We start from the raw sequence: 19383 nt of genomic DNA, 5'->3' as shown, positions 1-19383 counted from the left end.
ATTCACTTCAAATAAACTTTGACATACAATTAATTACTGAGTTTAAATTTTCAGAATTCAGGGCTTTCCACATTTCACATGTCTTAAGGGAGGGCATTAGGGACAAATTAGATTCATCACAACATTTATCACATGAAAAATGAAGGTTCGGTAGATCTGTCGTCAGATGGACGTAAAACCTGTAAACATACATTAATGCCTCCACCAACGCTTCGTGACAGAGGCATCAGAAAACTTTTTGGAACTATTGAATAACTTACATTATAGAAGTGTAAAGTCAAGACCTTCTTTTACAATGCTACACTGTCAGTATATTTACCAAACAAATGGAGTGTACTAATACTTAATTTGACATGGATTTACAGCATGATTTTTTAATTAATCTGGTAGGCTATAAACTGTCTGCACCTTGCTGTGAGACATACTTGTATTAAAAGTACATTATTTGGTAGGAACAATTGTATCCAGCTTGTATCTGCATGTTCCAAAGAAACTATGGATGGTAATGTATTCTACCTGTTATAATGGATGGCTTTGGTTCACCATTCAGTCTTAGGTTCCGAGACTGAGCGACCATGTCAGGAATACCAGCTACACAGAGTTCAGATCGTGATGGTAAGTACTGTCAATTTCATCACTTAACCGACTAAAATTATACTTTTTGGTCGGAGTGGTTTTTTTCTGATTTTTTGGTAGTTTATTGAAGTGTACAAATATATTTAAAAATTCAAAGACATTGAAGGCATACTAACAGATTATTTGACCATCATTCTGTATGGAAATCATGATTTTTTAATTCAAAGAAAACTCTATACATAAAATGTACTTTTTTTCCTCTGTTCAAATTTGATGCAGGAAAAAAAAAACACATATTGATGTACATATCAAGTTTGTTATCTTCACTTACTGGTTGGCGCACTTCTAAGAGCACTGCAGTATCATGGCTTAGGCTCTATATCCTTAATTGTAGGATCATGTGCTACATACCATGTGTGTTCTCCTGTTCGGTGCTGTCAACCTTAGCAAAGGTGTGTTATGGCCCAGAATATCCCTCTTCATTTTTGAGTAGAAAATGGCACAAAACTATGCAACTAGGTAGTGATATAAATGCCAGGGCCCTCTTGAAGAGCAGTGCTAACAATGAAGAGCAGGACAGGACAAAAGCCACGTGCTTGTTTGCCCTGGGCATTTGAAACTCATTGTTTGGCAAATGATGTGAATTACCATTTGCCTGATAGAAAGTAGTGTTCTCTTGCTCATGTAATTATAGAGACTGTTCAAGAAGAAGTGAAAATCAGCAAAACTTCACAATTTCAAAACTTCCTTAATTTTTGTCTGATTGTAATCAAATCATTTCAGATGTGCTTGTAAGATTTTACTCTTTCTCATCAGACCGACTTTTAACCTGTCTGGAATTCCCCTGGAAGAGATTACCTTGACTTTTAACTCCATTTTGCAATGTTACAGCACTAGATTTTTGTTTTCCAGAATACATTGATGTGGCCAATGACCTCTTTCGAAAGTTTAACCTCCCTACTGTCAGAGAGCTGAGAGAATGCTCAGCCTCCACTTTCATCTCTCTCTATGAGGGCATCCTTGGAGAAAGACTGAAAGGTGCGGTATCAACATTTTACACATCCTTGCCTTTTGTGAAATAGTCACACAAAGCTGAGAATCGCATGCGAGCAGTGTGTTTTATAAATTGTGTTTGTAGGGAAAAATACCAAGATCAAGCTTTTGTATGATTTCACTATCTCAAGCTGCCAAGAATATTATATTCATATGCGGCTACAAACAAGTTGTGTATTTGTTAACCTGCACACTTCATATACCATAAGGTACAAATAATCTGTATTGGAGCAGATATTTTAATTAATGTTTATAATTTTCCATAGTGTAAAGGATTATGACTATCATCAGCATAAAGATTCTGTTCAAATACATCTTTCAGTTGTGGATTCTGGCTTAAAGTATTCTCATAGAAGATACAAAGTCATATTCTTGCTTTCTTCAAGTGTGGCATATTCAAGGGTCTTATAAAGATTTTACGAATATTTTCTTCCATCTGGATGTTGTTGCTAGGTGTGGTCAGCAACCCTGTATCTAGGGAGGATGACATCCACAATGTGCAATGCATGGTGGACAGCCTCGCCTCTGACGTCTTACACTGCGACCTCTCCCACATCACGGGCCAAGCGGTTGTCACCGGTGACGCCATCACCATCCGTTATCTCTTGGAGATACTTGAGGGTCTAGTGGAGTATGTGATGGAGCAGATCAACAGCGAAACTTCAACAGAAACAGACGGTGAGGGTTTTGGACATACTGTAAGCTAGCGCCCAATTTGGAAAAGGCAAGGTCTGTCAAGAGAGCTTCACACATGGATATGTGCTTTTGATTTGAGAAAAGATGGTGCTCTTGATGGGATACTCAAATTGAATACACACAAACTCACACACTTGCATACATGTACAATTGTAAATATGACACTCCTAGTGTGGTGTGGTACTTAACGCATAGTTTGTAGTATTTGACTATACTGCTTCAATTATTTGTGGCATTAAAAAAAAAACCAAAAAAATGTCACACAGTTAGTTTTTCATGTATTTAGAACTGCATCTTAGAATTTAACTCTAAATATTCACGTCCATCACTCATTACTCTTCGTTTTGTTTTCTTGTTTGTATAATTGCACGATCGGTTGTGACCAGCAGAACCCTTGGAAATCTATTTGATCGTATGTTTGTTTGTCCTTTTTATAATGCAATCATCATCTCATATCATACCATCAGATTTCAGACCACTGCGTGAAGAGCAGGCCAGTAGATTGCTGTCCCAAATTTCTGCTGAGGGCAATGTCAGCAGAGCCACCATCAATGGTCTTTCGCAACAAACAGACCACATGACCAGAACTAGGTATGCTAACAATCGTGAATGCTACTTGACACTTGGATGTGCCTCATGGAGAACCCTTACCCCCCCCCCCCCATGTGCACATTTATCCCTCTCAAGAATAGTATTTTACTTTACTTGGCTTGGCTTTACTTTACTTTACTTTACTTTACTTTACTTTACTTTAGTCTACTTTACTTTACTTCACGGGCTTACAAATCTGCAGTATGGTGCAGGTGGTAATGGTACAGATCCAGAAGGGATACTTTTACCCCTCTAGGCTAATAAAAAAAAAAGAAGGAATTTGTGTTGTTTGAAGGTTTGCATGGTGAAGTAAATGAGGGAGAAAGATTTGCGGTGTCACCGCAAATCTTTCTCCCTCAAGAATTTGATCTAAAATTTAACACATCACCTTCATCCCCAAAATATCCTATTGATGTAATTGCAAAGATATTTTAAGGAATTGCAACAGACATCCTGATTCATGTACCACTTGTTTCTGGCACGAAGAAGAAAAACAAAACCAACACACATTTTGATGAATTCTGCGTTATTCATGTATCAGATTTTATTTTTGATTGAAACAGGAAAAAAAGAATTACTTTCCTCAATGAAAAATACTTTAATCAGAATGAAAGATTAAATTTGAATAAACTAAATGCAACACAGATTGTAGATTGTGCAGGAAGAATGGGCATTTCTGGTGTGATAATTATCCCTTTACATATTCCACAAACTTTTCAAAATACAACCGATCAGCATTGAATTCATCCGACAAATTGTACCCAATGTTACAGTGCCGACTGTGCCAATACAGACATTGAAGTCTTGAAGTCTTTCACTCTTCATGATGTCCTTTGTCCATTTACTGGTAGGTCTCTGGACAGCCTCTCCCTTCCCAGCAGTATATCTGTCCACAGGGAGGCAGACGTCCTGTCTGAGGCCAGCGACTCCACCGCTGAGCTCATCAAACTTGGCGAGGAATCGGCAAGCCACAGATCCCGCCACACAAGTAAGCTAAATATTTTGTTGTTGTTGTTGTTGTTGTAGTTGTTTGCAAATGTTTGCATCCATGAAACTTTCACAAATTTTGCGAGGAGCCAAGATTTACAAAGGTAAAGTGCATGTAAAAGTATTTGTCTACACAATGCATTGAATACGAGTGGTGATTCGCCAATGTTTTATGCTGCTAAAAGGCTGTCAGTTCTAATCTGTGGAGGTTTTATGTTTCTGGTGTTACGGTACCAAAAATATATGCAGCTTGAATTTTTTTGCGAATTGGAGCCGATGGCCTTTTTCGCAGTGTGAAATTTTCATGAATTCCCACTCGCATTCAATGTTCAATACCATAGGCAAGAACTTTCATGTGCAGTGCTTTTTAATTTCGCGAATCTTGGCTCCTCGCAAAATTCATGAAAATTTCTGGTTTTACAGTATAGCACACCACAGGCCATACCTACAGCAAACTCTGTCTGTTTGTTATCAGTACTGAACACAGAAAAACTTCCTCTGAGAATAGTTCTCAAATCCATAGTTTCACATTTCTTCATGCACTAGACTCCAGTAGTACAGAATTGCTTGCCATCTCTGTAGTCTAAAGATGCATTCAATCAAAAAATTTGTGCACTTTTATCTATTTCATTTGTCACCTACAGCAGACAAACCTATACATGCTGCATGCACAAATGAATTCTGAATGACATGTTTCTGTTTCAAATCTACAGAACGCAAACATAAGGATGCTAGAGACTCTGCGGGGGGAGCCCTACTGAACAATACCTTTGATAAGTCTGAACACACCGTGACAGGACACCAGAGCTTTGATATTTCCGAAGGCCGCTTGTCTCAGCTGATGGAAACCACCATGACAGATGGCCAGAGACTGCCACCTGCTGTAAGTCATAGTCCCCCAGCCCCAAAGAGATTTTTCTTCTCTCCACCACTAGAGGCCGAACCATACAATGGTGTCTGAGATTTCAATGGGGCTGCCATTACCCACTTAGTAATGGCGGACTTTGCGTACTGAAGTAAAATTTTTACAGCGCGTATTACGCAAACTTTTGAACTTTTACGCGAGTATGCACTTCTAGATTTGGCTGCTTCTCGGTTGCTCATTTGCTAGCGTGTTAGCAAGAGGGGTGAACCTACTGCCTCATCATCTTCCAGTGCTCACAAAACAATAGTACAGGGCGTATGCATACTCCACACTCTAGTACTTACTGGGGAAAAGCTCTTTGCCCAGCCCCCAGCCCCCATGACTTTTCTACCTGAATATCCACAGTCCTAGGTCACTACCATTGAAAGGTTTCAAACTGACAACACAACTTGTTTATAAACGTGTTTACCGGTATGTCAAAACAAGTTTTGTGCTAACAAAGGTACATGTAGTTTTGTAGGTCTGAAAAACACTAGATTCACGTTTTCTCCCTGATGCCTTTTTTTTTCAAATCATGATTGGCCATTTGTATTCTGGAGGGGTCCTTTTATTCAAGTTTGATATTCAAAATTCTGGATTGCCGTGTGAAGTCTGAACAGCTTGATCTCTGAAAAGTGATGTCATGTAAAGAAAGTTTAGCTCATTGTTTGATCTAGTGTGTAATTATTGGATGCTGGGAATTTGTAAATCATCAACATTTGAACCAATGAATGGTGTATAAAAGCAACTATCATTTATGTATAATCTTCAACAAATTCAAGAAAATGATGCATATCTGACAGTTTGGGGTGTGACTTTTGACCTTTGACCTTTTCCAGACTGTCAGCAGTTCGTTTTCCACAGTCTCCTGGCCCAAGGCCCCCAGCACTGCATCCTCACCCTCAATACTCTCCAAACCAGCCACTGGCTCAAATATTGGGCAGAGGCCTGGCAGCAAGGCATTCATGGCGGAGAGGCTGTCACCATACAACAGACTGTTGGAGAGTCTACTCAGCCAGTCATCTTTGACTACGACTAGAGACATGGATTCTGTTGGTGATGACTTGGGTGAGATGAACAGTTTTTGGATGCTCTGTGTATGCCACAATTGACATGTATCCGTGTACAAAAAAAAAAAAAAGAAGAAGTTTAATTTCAGTCAGTTCTTGGGAGGCTGTTGTTCAAGGGCTATGATGTTTGCACAAGACTTAGTGAAGTATGAGCATGGCTATGTTCATTAATCATGTTGAATTCAAAGTTACATAAATTCCTTGAAGTTTTCCTTGATTTTAACTTAAACACAAGATATTTCATATGTTTCTTGCTCTTTAATCTTTATCAACAAGATTAGGCAAATAGTGGTGAAATATCAGTAATAGTAGGGCAATAAGAAATTTAGGCAAAGTGATGTTGTTAAATTCCTGATGAGCATGTTATTAACTTATCACTCTTAATTCTATCTTTAGAGACTGTACCATCTCCCTCTGGGGTTACCAAGGCAGCAGCATCAGATGGAAGACCTCATAGGTCGCGTCGGACCACGCCTCAGCCCGATGCTGGGATGGGTGTGAGGTCATCAGAGCAAGGCTCAGCAGCCACCCCGCAACCAGACTCATCACGAAGGAAGTAAGAAGTCATCTCTTGATGTCCCATCTTAACATCAAGACTCATCTAATGACGTATCATGCAAGACGCTTTTGGTTCTCGATGACTGACATAATATAACAGTATTGCACTGTCACTGCTAGTTGTTTGATGTGTCTGTAGGTCTTAGGCTTAAAACTATCCTGATATCAACAAAAACAACAACAAATGGTATGACTTCCCATCATTTTCATGCAGGAATTCCAAAGACATTAAAAAAGAATTGTTCTTGTTTGAAGCAGTTCCTTCATTTGACCTCTTCAGATAGAGGTTAGTTTAGTGTAGGTTAAAGATTGATATAATCCAACTTTATTTCCTATGGCATTGTCATATTTCTATGTCCTAATTGCAGTGTGTTTATGTATTCGCCTCATATCCATTGTTTTATATATTAGAACAATGTATGAATCTATAACTGATACCGAGTCTGGTCTTGTCTGTATCTGTATTTTTCAAGCAGGCATTTCAGATATTTCTATGCACAACTAAACTTACTGATCATTCTGAGAAAAAAACGAACCTCTGTGGAACATCTGTGGTGCGAGTTGAATATTTGTGTTCAACCTCACTGCTTCACTGGAGTCTGCAAATATTTCCACTTTTACAGTAGTAGATGCTAAAGTTGTATCAATATAAAGAGTGGATGTCAAATCATCAAAGTACAGGACACATGCAAAAACCAGGAAAAGGTCACAAGTTAAGTGAGACTTGGGAAGATGACTTGATATACTATTTTCTTATTGTTATTTATAGGTCGCACATAAACGAAGGTCAAAAATTGTCACAAAGAAGATCACCTAGATTTACACCACCCACCAAACTGAGTGCTAATGATTATGAATCTGTAAAAGCACAAGACGTTGGACATTCTGGTCTTGGAAAAGAAAGGCAATATGCTGCAGCAACAATATATTCCAGCGGCTATCCAGCTATGTTGCCCCGTCAGCGGCCGTCACCAAGGCCAGGCAGCACTTCTGCTGAGATAGATGGCCACAGGCTGAGAAATGTGGCAGCAACGTCAGGGCAGAGCACTCACCACAGACCACAGCAGCGACAGGGCAACTTTGCCCCAGCAACCAGCGGCTACAGTAGAGGTAGACCAACAGCAGCAGCTGCTGCAGACTCAGAGCAGGAGACATACCCTGCAAGTTTGCCGCCACGTGCCAGAGCAACAGGGCGTCGCAGCTACGATTTTTCTTTAGACTCGTCAACCATTCGTTCAGAATCGGGAGTTGATGAATTGTTGGGGTCAAGAGAGGTCAGGAGGTCAGAGGTGGCTGGACGTGGATCATCTCTTATGGCTGACTTGGAGGATACATACGACAGGGTGAGAGAGAACAATCAAATGATTGTACCATTAAGATAGAGGATGTAGTTGAGATTATGGATTCCAAGGAAGCAAAGATGGCACTTCTATTCTGAGGGGTGCAGCTGTAAAGAAAATAGTACAAATTTCTGTCATTTGTAGCTCAAAACAGTGCCTGATACAATTATTTGTATTAAATTCCTGCTGCGAATCTTTAAGAAACTAGTCAAATTGTTTATATATTGTAGCGCGGATGATAAGTGTGCTGTGATGGACAAGATCAGATTATACACAGTCAGGGGCAGATCCACGAATTCTGTAAAGGGGAGGCGCCTTTGCAAAATTAAAGGGGGGAGCGCACGCACCCCCCATTTTTTCTTTTTATTTCTTTTGTTTTAACTAAAAATAAAGAGGGGGAACGCGCCCAGTGCGCCCCCCTCTGGATCCACCACTGCACAGTGGTCTATGAGGCTGATACCGATAGCAATTTCACATACTATTGATGGATCACATATCTATGACGTAATATTCATGGTATAGTACATTATAACCATAAATATTACATCATCACCATAAATATTACATTATCTTGTGCACATTTTTTTCTCTGCCAGCACTTTGTCTTCAATGTCATCAACACCAAAGCAATGTTCCCTTTGACCATGTGATGCTGTGTCGATTGATCAGCAATCAAAATTTCAATTATGAAGGATGTAATAGAACTTGTGTGATGAGACCACTGCAAAGACTGGCAAGGGCTGTCAAAGAGCCTCTAGCCATTATCCACGTGATATATTCGTCTCTCCCTCTATCTCTAAAATTTTTGATTTATGCTTTCCGTTGCACAGAGTTTCATGCAACGAAAGGTCGCTAGGAAACGGCGGGTGGCCTTCGAAGACGAGGTGACAGGCTCTCCGGGCAGCAGCAGAGGGCAAGGACAACCATCCAGAAGATTCAGGTAAGGAGAAATGTACGACTATCAATTCTTGTGTGTCAATCAAATATTTGTCAGAATGAATGTTAGTCTAAGCTGTACAGTAACTATTCTCACAAAGTTATTTCCCAAATACAACCAAATTTTAAAAAACAGTCAATGAAAAGAAGAAAATTAGAGAAATGATAGCACCCATGTATAAGCATCAAATCACCTTCCTTTGAGTTTTTGTGATGGCAAAATGTACATGGAGAATATTAGAATCTGGAGAAAAAAAGAAGATAATGTGACATGTGCTTACTTGTAGCTATACATATTGGATTTTCAAGAGCCCTTCCAATGATCTTGTTTTTATTGTGCGTAGTTTGTGGCACACAATTTTAGTGGGTCCTGAAAAAAGATTGTGTATTTGGTTTCTATTCTTAAAAATTGAGCGGAATGCTCTGGATGCTCACGATTTGGAACACACTGGGCGTCCATCTTCCAGTAAGTGGCATGGACAATTTGTCCTAATGTCTTTCATTTGTGAAAGCAGTAGCAGGGATGTGTTCATTGGATTTTTTGTTTGTTTGTTTGTTTTGAGTCTTCATGACTGTTATTTCAAAAGATACAATGAAAAATTTTCATCACAGGCCCAGCAGAAGCAGTGGGGATGAAGACGATGCGGACTGGGAGGTACCGTACAGTAGCCATGGTGATCCTCTTGCCAGGGAGAATGAACGATCTCTAGGTGATGATGATGAGGAAGAAGGAGAAGAACACAGCAGCGTAAACTTTGGGGAGAGGAGTGAGAGTAGTGGCTACCATCTGAGACCGAGAAAGAAGCCAGTGGCCCAGGGGAAGAGGAGGGGTGCAAGAGTGCCCTCCAAGAGGGGTGTCCTCCTACCAAGGTCCGCATCCCCAAAGATGAGGGCCCCTCTCAAGGCAGTGCACTTCGAGGATGCCATCAATCAGGATGCTAGAGGGATGATGGGAAAAGTCAGACGTCGGCTGGCCCAGGAGACTCGGGAGCAGGACCGACTGAAGACGGCCCTGCATCACTCTTACGCCACTGATCTCCGAGAGGTCAAGAGGGGAGTCAGCGCTCAGGTCAGGAGACGCAAGAGGGTCGCCAAGCAAATGGTGAGTCAAAGTGACTGTTTGAATGATTCATGACGTGAACCTATTACTCATTACCTCCATTTAAGAATATATGACTGAAGTCTGTTTTGTAGCAATAAACCTCTGTCTGCTTGGCTTGTTTTGTGTTTATGTGCTTGTGCTCCCAAGAATAATGCTCAAAGCAAAGAAGTGACTTTTGCAATTTACCACAGTTGTTAGCAAAAGAATGCTGCGATTTTGAGTGGTAACACACAGAAGTTCAAAACTTCTTTCTTGTTTAGAGTTTATCAGTATAACTTCACTGTGTACATTGCACACTACAAACTTGTACTGTCACAATAGAGCTTTTTACCCATGAAAAAAAAAGACATTTCTGTACCATGAATATTCTGTTTTAGTACATGCCGGTTTAAAGAAGTATTTTTTTCTCATACATTGTGTATCTTTCACCTAATTTCATAAGTACATTTTTCAGTTACACTTTTGTGTGTTGTACAGATTTTTTCTTCAATTGAAAATACAAATGTATGCCATGCCCTGTGATATTTTTTTTCTGTTCACAGGATTCTCAATACAAAGCCATCCATAGCCAGCCCGAAACAACCAAGTACAAGCCAGCCAAGAAGTACAGTGTGCCCACTGCTCAGTCTGCAACCACCGGGGGCAGCAGACGCTCAGTGCGGACAACTACAAAGCGATCCTCGTCCCCACCTGCCTTGAGACGGGGCCGCTCTGCATCATCAGAACCCACCCCAAGCACCTCATCAGCTGGGGAACGACCCTGTGAGTTGGAGCCAGTGATGTAGTCTCAATCATCACTGTTATCCCTCAATGTTTTCATCGCTTCTCCCACCAAAATGCTTCTTACCTGTAGTACTTTTCATACCTTAAATCTTCCTTGAAACTATATTGGAGTGAGTACATGTAGTGTTCTTCGTTAGGACATACCTATTAGTAGCTTTTCTGAGAGATTCTTTTGTTGATATGATGCATCTCCTGCAACATCAGGCATAAATTTCTGTGTCAGATATATTGAAGAATAAGCGGTGCGACATCTGCAACAGTCTACACCTAATTGGTGGTTTCTGTTTTTAGCCTGATCCATGAAGGATTCCAACTGTATTTATCTGAAACGGGCCCCATATCTCTTGTCCTCCCCTTTTCAGTGAGGGTCGGAGATGACGACCTCCTGCCGACCTTGATGCACGAGTTCCCCTTCCTGCACGTGTCACCGCATTCCGCGCAGCGGATGTGGTCCCAGCAGATGAAACACATGGAGCACCTGACCAAGATGGCGCTGTCACACCAGCAGCGCAAACCCAAGTCTCAGAGCAAGGTGAGATGAATAAAGGAGTTCGCGGTTGTGATTTGTGCATGTGCAAAAAAAAGAGGTCATATAAGAATGTCTGTGTATTTGCCACTGACTTTAAAAGAAAAAGAATCCTTGGGCAACTATGAGAATTTATATAACACCTGAAGAGATCCTTGTCATTTGATTGGTTGTTTGACGTTGATTATTCGGCCCATTTCACTATGATGTCATTATCCGTGCAATTGTGGTTCCATTTTTACCGTGCAATTTTGGATCCATACGATTTGCTCCATTGCACGCTCACTGAGAGCCCGGGAACTACGCGTATACGCTTGCGTTTTGCAGTGTATGTCTATTGTGCGACAGCGCGCTACCTAGCATAAAGAGCTCAGTGAGCTGAGCATTCTCGCGATCTCAGATTCTCTATTGTTTCTAAATTAATAAAACATGAAAGGACAAGGATCTCTTTACAGGCGTTATATAAAACAAATAAAAAATGTTTTCATTCATGTAATGGACAGAATATTTCATTTGGTGAAAGATGAAATGTTTGTTCCATTCAACTCGGCTGCGCCTTGTTGAATGGATCATTTCATCTTTCACCTCATGAAATATTCTGTCCATTGCACTCATAAACATTCATTATTTGTATACTGAATTATGGTAATATGTGTTTCAGACTAAATTAGAATGTACAGGTGTAAGTCATTCATCAACACTGTTTAACAAAATCTCTTCGTGCACTTTATCAACATTGATTTTATACAAAGGTGCCATGTTTCAACAAAGGAATTCTCGATCACAACACATGTCCATGTAATTTGAAAGTCTCTGGTGTAGGGGTCAAATGAAACATGCACTAACCATGAACTCCCTTATTGCTGGTGTAGTGACACATATTTAAAAGTACACAGACTCTGGACTCAAGAGGGTGCTTTGGGATGGCATGATGATTGCTGCCATTTTCATTTAGAAATCTGTCATGATGTATAGTTAGTTGAATGTTGGTCAAAGTAGATCACCTATTAACATGCAAGTTTTTGTGGCTTGCTAGCAAGTAAACCTTGTCTCTGAAGGATCTGTATGTATTGGGGATTCCCTATCAAGAACGAGGAAGTGTATGACATTGAACCATACTGGTCTGAAGCATGGACATTAGATGCTTTACCCTTAGTCTGTGGACCACTTTAATACCATGCACTCCTGTTATTTTGAACCAACATGGTTATAACAAAATTCAACGAAATAAAGATTCAGGCTTCAACATAATCATCTCTCTGTTTTTTATCATTTATTTCTTCAGTTATAACAAAATTCCGATATAACGAAAGAAAATTGCCAGTCCCAAGGAATTAGTTATAATGGGAGTCCACTGTAATAGAATGAACCACACATTAGAAAACCTGAGAAATTAGATGTACAGTTTTGACTTTTTTCTTTGAAATTATGGAGATCGAGGAGGCGGAGAAGAAGCAAGAGATTCTGGTGTCCATCATGAAAAAAGAGCTGGCCCACAACGAGAGGATGGTGAGTGACAAAGTGTGGTATGGATGCAGGATATAGGTCATCATCCTGTCTCTTAGTAGATATTATCCCTACATTCAGAAGCAAAGTAGTGGTGTGTTCAACCTCAACACACTGTAAATTTGGAATATTTCGTGGAGTTATGGTTTATAATATACCACTTGATTTGTGCAAAAATGACAACACACAAATATATGTATATTTTTTTGGAGATTTCAAGAATTTGCTTTGTACTCTAGTCTGTGATATCATAAGCAAGTGAGTTTACTGAAATTGACCTGGCACAAGAAACAATAAAAAAATTAATAAGTTGCACAACAGTTTCAACCTTTATGGTGGTAACCATTACTCAATGCATTGCAGAAAGACCCATTCGGGACAATATGTGATGATATGTTGGGGAAACATCTTGAAAATCAGTATCAGTATTGCTGTACCATTTTGACAACCCAGTGACATACATAGGCATTGTCATTTTAATGGACAAATGAACGGTGAACTAGAAAAAATTTTTGGAATGGTCACAGCTTCGTTTCATTCTAACCAAAGAGCATTATTTTTGCAAAATTTTATATTCTAAAAATGCGGTCAGTATTCAATTGAAATATTACAGACAAACACATACACACACACAACCAACAATAATTCTGAACAGGTAGCCACAGCACAGATAATGTGAATCTAGAAGACATAACATCACTTCTAAAATCATAAAAGACCAGCCAAGCAGCCTTTAGAATTTTCTCTCAGATTCATGCAAGTTTGATTATGTGATTCACTGTTGTACAAAATTAATCTAATTACACCTATCATTGTATACCTGGTAGTATACAAGTGAAACAATCAAGGCCCGAGCTCTGAGTGAGAATAACACAGTTTTCAATCTCCTCTCAATCTCGACACAGAGAGAGATCAAAGAACGGCGCAACCAGGAGAAGGTATTGAGGAGCAAGGCTGCTGAGCAGAAACAGGTCAATGCCAGAGCTAGGCGGTACTACGATGAGTTCCGCCTGAGGGCCAGGTCTAGGGCCATGAAACGAAGGACCAGAGAAGAACAGGTACATTATTGTACAATGGACACATCACTACTTAAATCACAAAAGATCAGTGTACTGGCATTATAGCTCAATTTTATTCATACTCGGCTGCACAAGTTTTATCTGCCTTGCCCAGCCCATTGCAACTTGTGCGTAAAAACATATTGTTTCAACAATGCAAACAGTGTAGTAAAGCAGAAGTTGGTAATTACAATGTACTACATGCTTGGGTTTCACACCATGCATGTATTGGAATGCAGTAGCAGAGATGCCAGCTGTTTGTTTGTTTGTTTGTTTGTTCATTTATTTATTGCAGTGTTTTGTACTGTTTTCATTCAAACAGTGCATGTTTCATGAAAACTACTGTTTTCCACTTAAAATACTCCTTTCAAATCCTCAGAATACTAGTACTGCAATGCTGTTTACAAGGTTGGCATTGCTCAGCTGTTTTTTACAAGTGTTCTATGCATGCTGTATACATTTATGTTGCAAGAAGTGAGGGGGGGGGGGTAAGAAAACAGGAAGTCTTCATAATATGCTATTTAGACAAGTCAAATATATTTGATTTGAGGTCATCATGCACCATTCCACCCCAGTGCAGTCAGATGACACCATTGATATGTAAAGAAAGCAACAGGAAATAGAAGTTTTTCCTTAATTTCTCAAAGCTGAAGCCATCTGCACTTTCACATCGAATTCAACGAGAGATTTCAACGAGGGGCCATGATAGACTCGATACTCCAGACGCATACTTGCGATTGTTTCACTTTCATTCTACGCTTTCCGAAGTACAAGTGTGAAAATTAGAGGCACTTGAACAGAAGAGGCAATTCAAAGAAAGTTTGCCTGACTAGCAATTTTTTCTTGGCATTAATGTATGTGTCATTTTTGTGGTGTTATTTAAAGGCTTTGGAATCGGTTCAAAGTCCATGAAAACTTAAAGTGAAAACCGGATGATTGCCACCCCTTGCCCAATCCAGCAGAGACTCGACTCACTTGTCCAATACTGAAACCTTATTGCAGGTCAGGTCAGGTCACACCTGTAGCATTTCTGCTGTTGGGGCACTGAGATGTCCTTCTCCAGGTTTCCTTATCCTCCGCCATTCTCACACAGATTTCCACCGGCTTCTCCGCCCATCTCCTCACATCGCCCACCCAATTCCTCCTTGGTCTTCCTTGAGCTCGCTGCCCATCCACCCGACCATGCATTACCATATGCGCTAGTGTACCTCTGGCCGTCGGGTGACATGTCCGAACCACTGCATTTTCCTTTTCTTCATTATGTCCAGCAGTGGTTCATAATCCCAAACTTTCCTCCTGATCTCTTTCAGCACTGATGCATTGGTGCGGCGATCATGCCAATGTATTCCAAGTAATCGACGGAAACATCTCATCTTGAAAGTGGCTATTTTCTTCTCCAGATTTTTGCTGAGCGTCCATGACTCGCAACCTTATTGCATCAAACATATTATTCCTGTCAACAGCCAGCCAACTCTTCATATTTCCACTCATTGCCAAGTAAATTCCCATGAAAGAGATGCTCACGTGCATTTATACATTTATAGTTGACTTTTTTATCATCAGTCCCAATACAGTCAACCTGGCCTATATTGACCTCGCACAAGTAAAAAAAAAAATATTGGCTATGAAAGTGAAAGCAAAAATCTACCCTGGATCGATGTAAACATGTCAGGCATGATATTCTGTACATTTAAATCTAATTTCAGATTTTTTTTTCCTCAAGTCTGTACTCATTTTGCTATTTTCATGTATCAAAATCACCTGAAAATTTTGATTTGCGATTTTTTTCAAAAAACCTCAATATCATCCCTGACATGTGATTTCTCTAGCGTAAGTCCAAATCACGCAAGTCAAAGGGTATTTTTTTTTCCCTGTGGGAAGTCAGATCCTGTGGATCTGACTTTAGATGAGGTTGATTGTATTTTCACCTGGTGTCATCTGGTACATTTACATGGCATTTCTTTGTAATATCTTATGTCTGGAATTTCAGATATTCAAACACCTGTTTGAGGAGGGTATGGAGATACAGAAGGCGAGGATTCGTGAGCTCCGCAAGTATGCCGCCGAGAAGAGAGAGGAGAATTCTAAGCGCCAAAGGGACGAAGTCGAGTCACTTGAGAACTAGTATCCTTTCGGAGCATTTTGATAATGCTGTGTCCCATCAGGCCTCACCTTTGATTCAAAGGACTTGCAGGTCGTCACAATTTCACATCTAACATTAGTAGTTTGCAAGGTGCTAATGTTCAAGCCTGAGAAAACACAATGCTGAATGTATTATTTGTCATTTCTTTGTTGGCTTATGCCAAACTTGGATACATAAGTATGTTGATATTCTAACAATGTTTTTCTCCGAAAAGACCGTTGTTTTAAATTCTTTGAACGGCCACCTCAATATGGCATCAAAATAGTGTACTACGACAACTATGAATGGTAATAATATACTGATAAAACTGACTACAACTATATGCCTGGGAAGGGGGGGGGGGGTAGCTGCAGTGGTGGTTCATTTGTGTTTGTGCATTTTTTTTCTCTCTTTCTTCTGGCTCTTCCAATCATGGAAACAACAATGTAAATATTGATGGCATGAAAACAAGGACCTCCTGTGTGTTCTTTTCCACTATAAAGCAGGAGAAAGAAACTGCTGATTTGGAAGAGACCTTAACCACCTGTTCCACCAGCTATCGAGACCAGTTCAAAATGCTAGCAGAGACCATTGCCAAGGAGCGACAGGAATTGAACACCAGAGATAGAGAGCAGTCAAATGTGAGTCTCCCGTGACATTACCATAACATTAACCCTTTGTGTGTTTGTGCTGTACGCGCCAGTTGGCACAAAGAACTCTTCGGCATTGTACAAACTGTCCAAAGTCCCTGGCACAGAAAGGGTTAAAGGGGATGGCTAGTAACCGATCAGTGGCAATCAGTGGGAATGCTTGGGGATGACTGTTCCAATACTTGTGGGATTTATTTAAAAGTACATTATATATCTACTATTGTGTGGAAATTCTTTGCTTCAGAACGGTCTCATATTCAAGTAATGTGCAGATTAATGCCCCGTCACTGACCAGGCACGCTAACCTGGAAGCATTAAACTGCACATTACTTGAATATGAGACCATTCTGAAGCAAATAATTTTCACACAACAATAGATATACAATGTACTCTTAAATGAATCCCACAAGGATTGGAACAGTCAACCTCCAGCATTCCCACTGATTCCCACTGATCAGTTACTAGCCATCCCCTTTTTAAAGGGATCATATAGTTCGGGTTAAGACCTAATTTAAAGTTTCTAACATTTTCTTTTTTGAGAGAGAGAGAGAGATAACGAGAAACCTCCAATGAAATATGAAAGAACATGCAATTCCCAGAGGAATTTACCATTTATTTGATGAAAATTGGTTTTGAAATGGCTGAGATATCCAAAACAAAGTGATCCTAATAAAAGGTGGGACCCAATTTTTATTATGATTGCTTTGTTTTACTTTATCTTTAGATATCTCAGCCATTCCAACACCGATTTTCATCAAATAAACTTTGAATTCCTCTTAGAATGGTATGCTCTGTACTATTTCTTAAGTGGTTTCTTTGTGTCTCGAAAAAATTAAAAACCCCATCCTCATCTCCTCCAATACTATACTATCCCTCTAAAGAGTTTTCTTCCTCTACACTAACTTCCAGGGACAGAATTTCAGGTTTCCTATGCTACTGTCTGTCTGCATTCTATCCCTGGTCATGAAATAATTTACATTAAAATTGAACTCATTTTGATAACACAAGTTGTTACTTAAATACCTAGAAATATTCACCATAGGGCAGGATCAACAGGGGCCCTTTGAAAGTCCGCTGGTGTAAGCAATAAATTAAGCTTCATGGGGTTATGAAACCATCCTATCACTGGGAAAAAGAAAGGAGGTAATCCAATCTCTCCAATAACTTAGAAACAAGAATTTTTTTTCTGTCTGTTTGTATTTTGATAAGATAAAGTATCACCCACAAGTTAGCTGTTGTGAAGGTGTTTTTGAACCACACAGACACAGGTGCTCAGGTGAAATACAAACCTATCATCTCAAGGATGTCTCCAATTTGTTTTGTATTTTCCTTTTTGCTCTACATCCTGCCCTACATCCTCCACCCAGGCCTTGCACCGCATCAAGAGGAACCTGAGGGAGAAGATGGAGAGGGAGATCAGGGAGTACCAGGACCAGCTCTACCGAGACGAGGATGCGGAGTACTTCCGGCAGCTGGAGGCCGACAGGATGAAGCATGAGCTGCAGATCGCCAAGTACAAGGCTCAGCTGTAGAGGGCGCTAGCAGCTACTGGCAGCCAGTGGCGTAGGTAGAGGGAGTCTGGCCAGCCACAATGAAAGGTGCCACGTCGTTTATCCTCAGAGCAGTTGTTACCCAGCACAGAGTATGTTCATGCGCGTGTATGTTTATGGGTGTACACGCAGTACAATGTATTTTTCTGTAACAATAGTCGCTGCATTGCTCGCACAGCGTTGGGTAACGACAAGGTGCCTGGTGAGCTAGGGACCAGTTATTGACCAATCACAGCTCATTAGCTGAAAACCGGGTTGGCCAGATGCTCTCTGCCGACAGCAGCATGTCAAAATGCATCAGAGGCATTGGCCTTTGTAGAATGTTCCCTGAACACTAGTATGCCCAGGGTTGCATTTCTTACTGGCCTGATTAGTTGTCGATAGTTGTATAACAGGATGACGGAAAACACATTACACAACAATGTGACAACTTTGATTGACCCCTCACCCCATTCTCCGATGCCTTCCCATGGTCCCTCGCAAATATGTTGTCTACCCTGTAAGGGGACTAAGCCATTTAACTTTGATCACATAGACAGAATAGTTGTGTTTGATACCAGAACCCTCACTAATTGGCACTTACACTGATATCAAACAGGTGTTTTCTTATTTTCCTTTCTATTCTTAAAGAAAAGTGTGTTAGTATCTTACCACCAATCAGGTTATGATGATTTGGAAGAGACTTGGTCTACCACAGTTTTCTCTTTGTGAATCTGCCCTTTCTGGTTCCTAAACCAAACCTTCTATAAAGTAATTCATTCTCATAGTCTCTTCCTACATTGAAATGATGAGGACAGATGGATCATTTTGCAGCTCAGTTCTGATCAAGATCATTGATTACCAAAATATACATCAGTGATGTCATAATAATGCATTTACAGCTGCATTGATTTATTTTGTTGACAAATAGGCCTGCAGCACAATATAGTACTCATCAGAACTCCGACCTGGCTCATTTTACCCCTGATATTATCTTCTTCCTTGTCATCTTTAGTGTAATCTAAATTTCATAATAATTTCTTCCAAAATGTCACATCGAAATCCCGTTGGCTTGTTCGGGCTCTGTCGTTCACTTTGCTCATAAGCCAATATCCCATGATGTAGTAGGATGTGATTACGTTTTGATGATCACAGTCTCTGTCAGTCATGGTACTGTAAAGGTGGATATTTTCGCGCGAGTACTTTTTCGCGCTCGGCCAGGTAAGATGGATTTCGCATGTTTTTAATTCCCCGAAATCAGGACATTAACTACTGGAACATATGGCATGCAAAAATATTTGTGTGTTTTTATTTTTGCGCTAGCGTCTGGTTTCGCGAAATGCACGAAAATTTCCACTTTTACAGTACCGTACGACCCTCTATTATGTTGCTGCTC

At 40.2% G+C, this 19383-nt stretch overlaps 1 protein-coding gene across 1 annotated transcript; it reads left to right on the top strand.

The window, feature by feature from the left end:
- The first annotated feature begins 575 nt into the window (after positions 1-575).
- On the top strand, positions 576-18155 carry LOC139713611 (uncharacterized). Its single transcript, XM_071625319.1, has 18 exons — positions 576-615; positions 1468-1614; positions 2083-2307; positions 2793-2916; positions 3768-3904; positions 4617-4786; positions 5647-5875; positions 6274-6433; positions 7205-7778; positions 8606-8715; positions 9324-9813; positions 10356-10575; positions 10959-11128; positions 12557-12631; positions 13534-13686; positions 15677-15810; positions 16365-16449; positions 17826-18155. The coding sequence occupies exons 1-18, from the start codon at positions 576-578 to the stop codon at positions 17988-17990; spliced, it is 3408 nt and encodes a 1135-aa protein (XP_071481420.1). The 3' UTR covers positions 17991-18155.
- Positions 18156-19383: the final 1228 nt, after the last annotated feature.

The sequence above is a fragment of the Diadema antillarum genome, unplaced genomic scaffold, assembly GCF_040938485.1.
Source record: "Diadema antillarum isolate AM-2024a unplaced genomic scaffold, OU_Dant_1.0 seq00002015_RagTag, whole genome shotgun sequence".
NCBI classification, from domain to species: domain Eukaryota; kingdom Metazoa; phylum Echinodermata; class Echinoidea; order Diadematoida; family Diadematidae; genus Diadema; species Diadema antillarum.
This window is presented reverse-complemented; position numbering and strand designations above follow the sequence as displayed.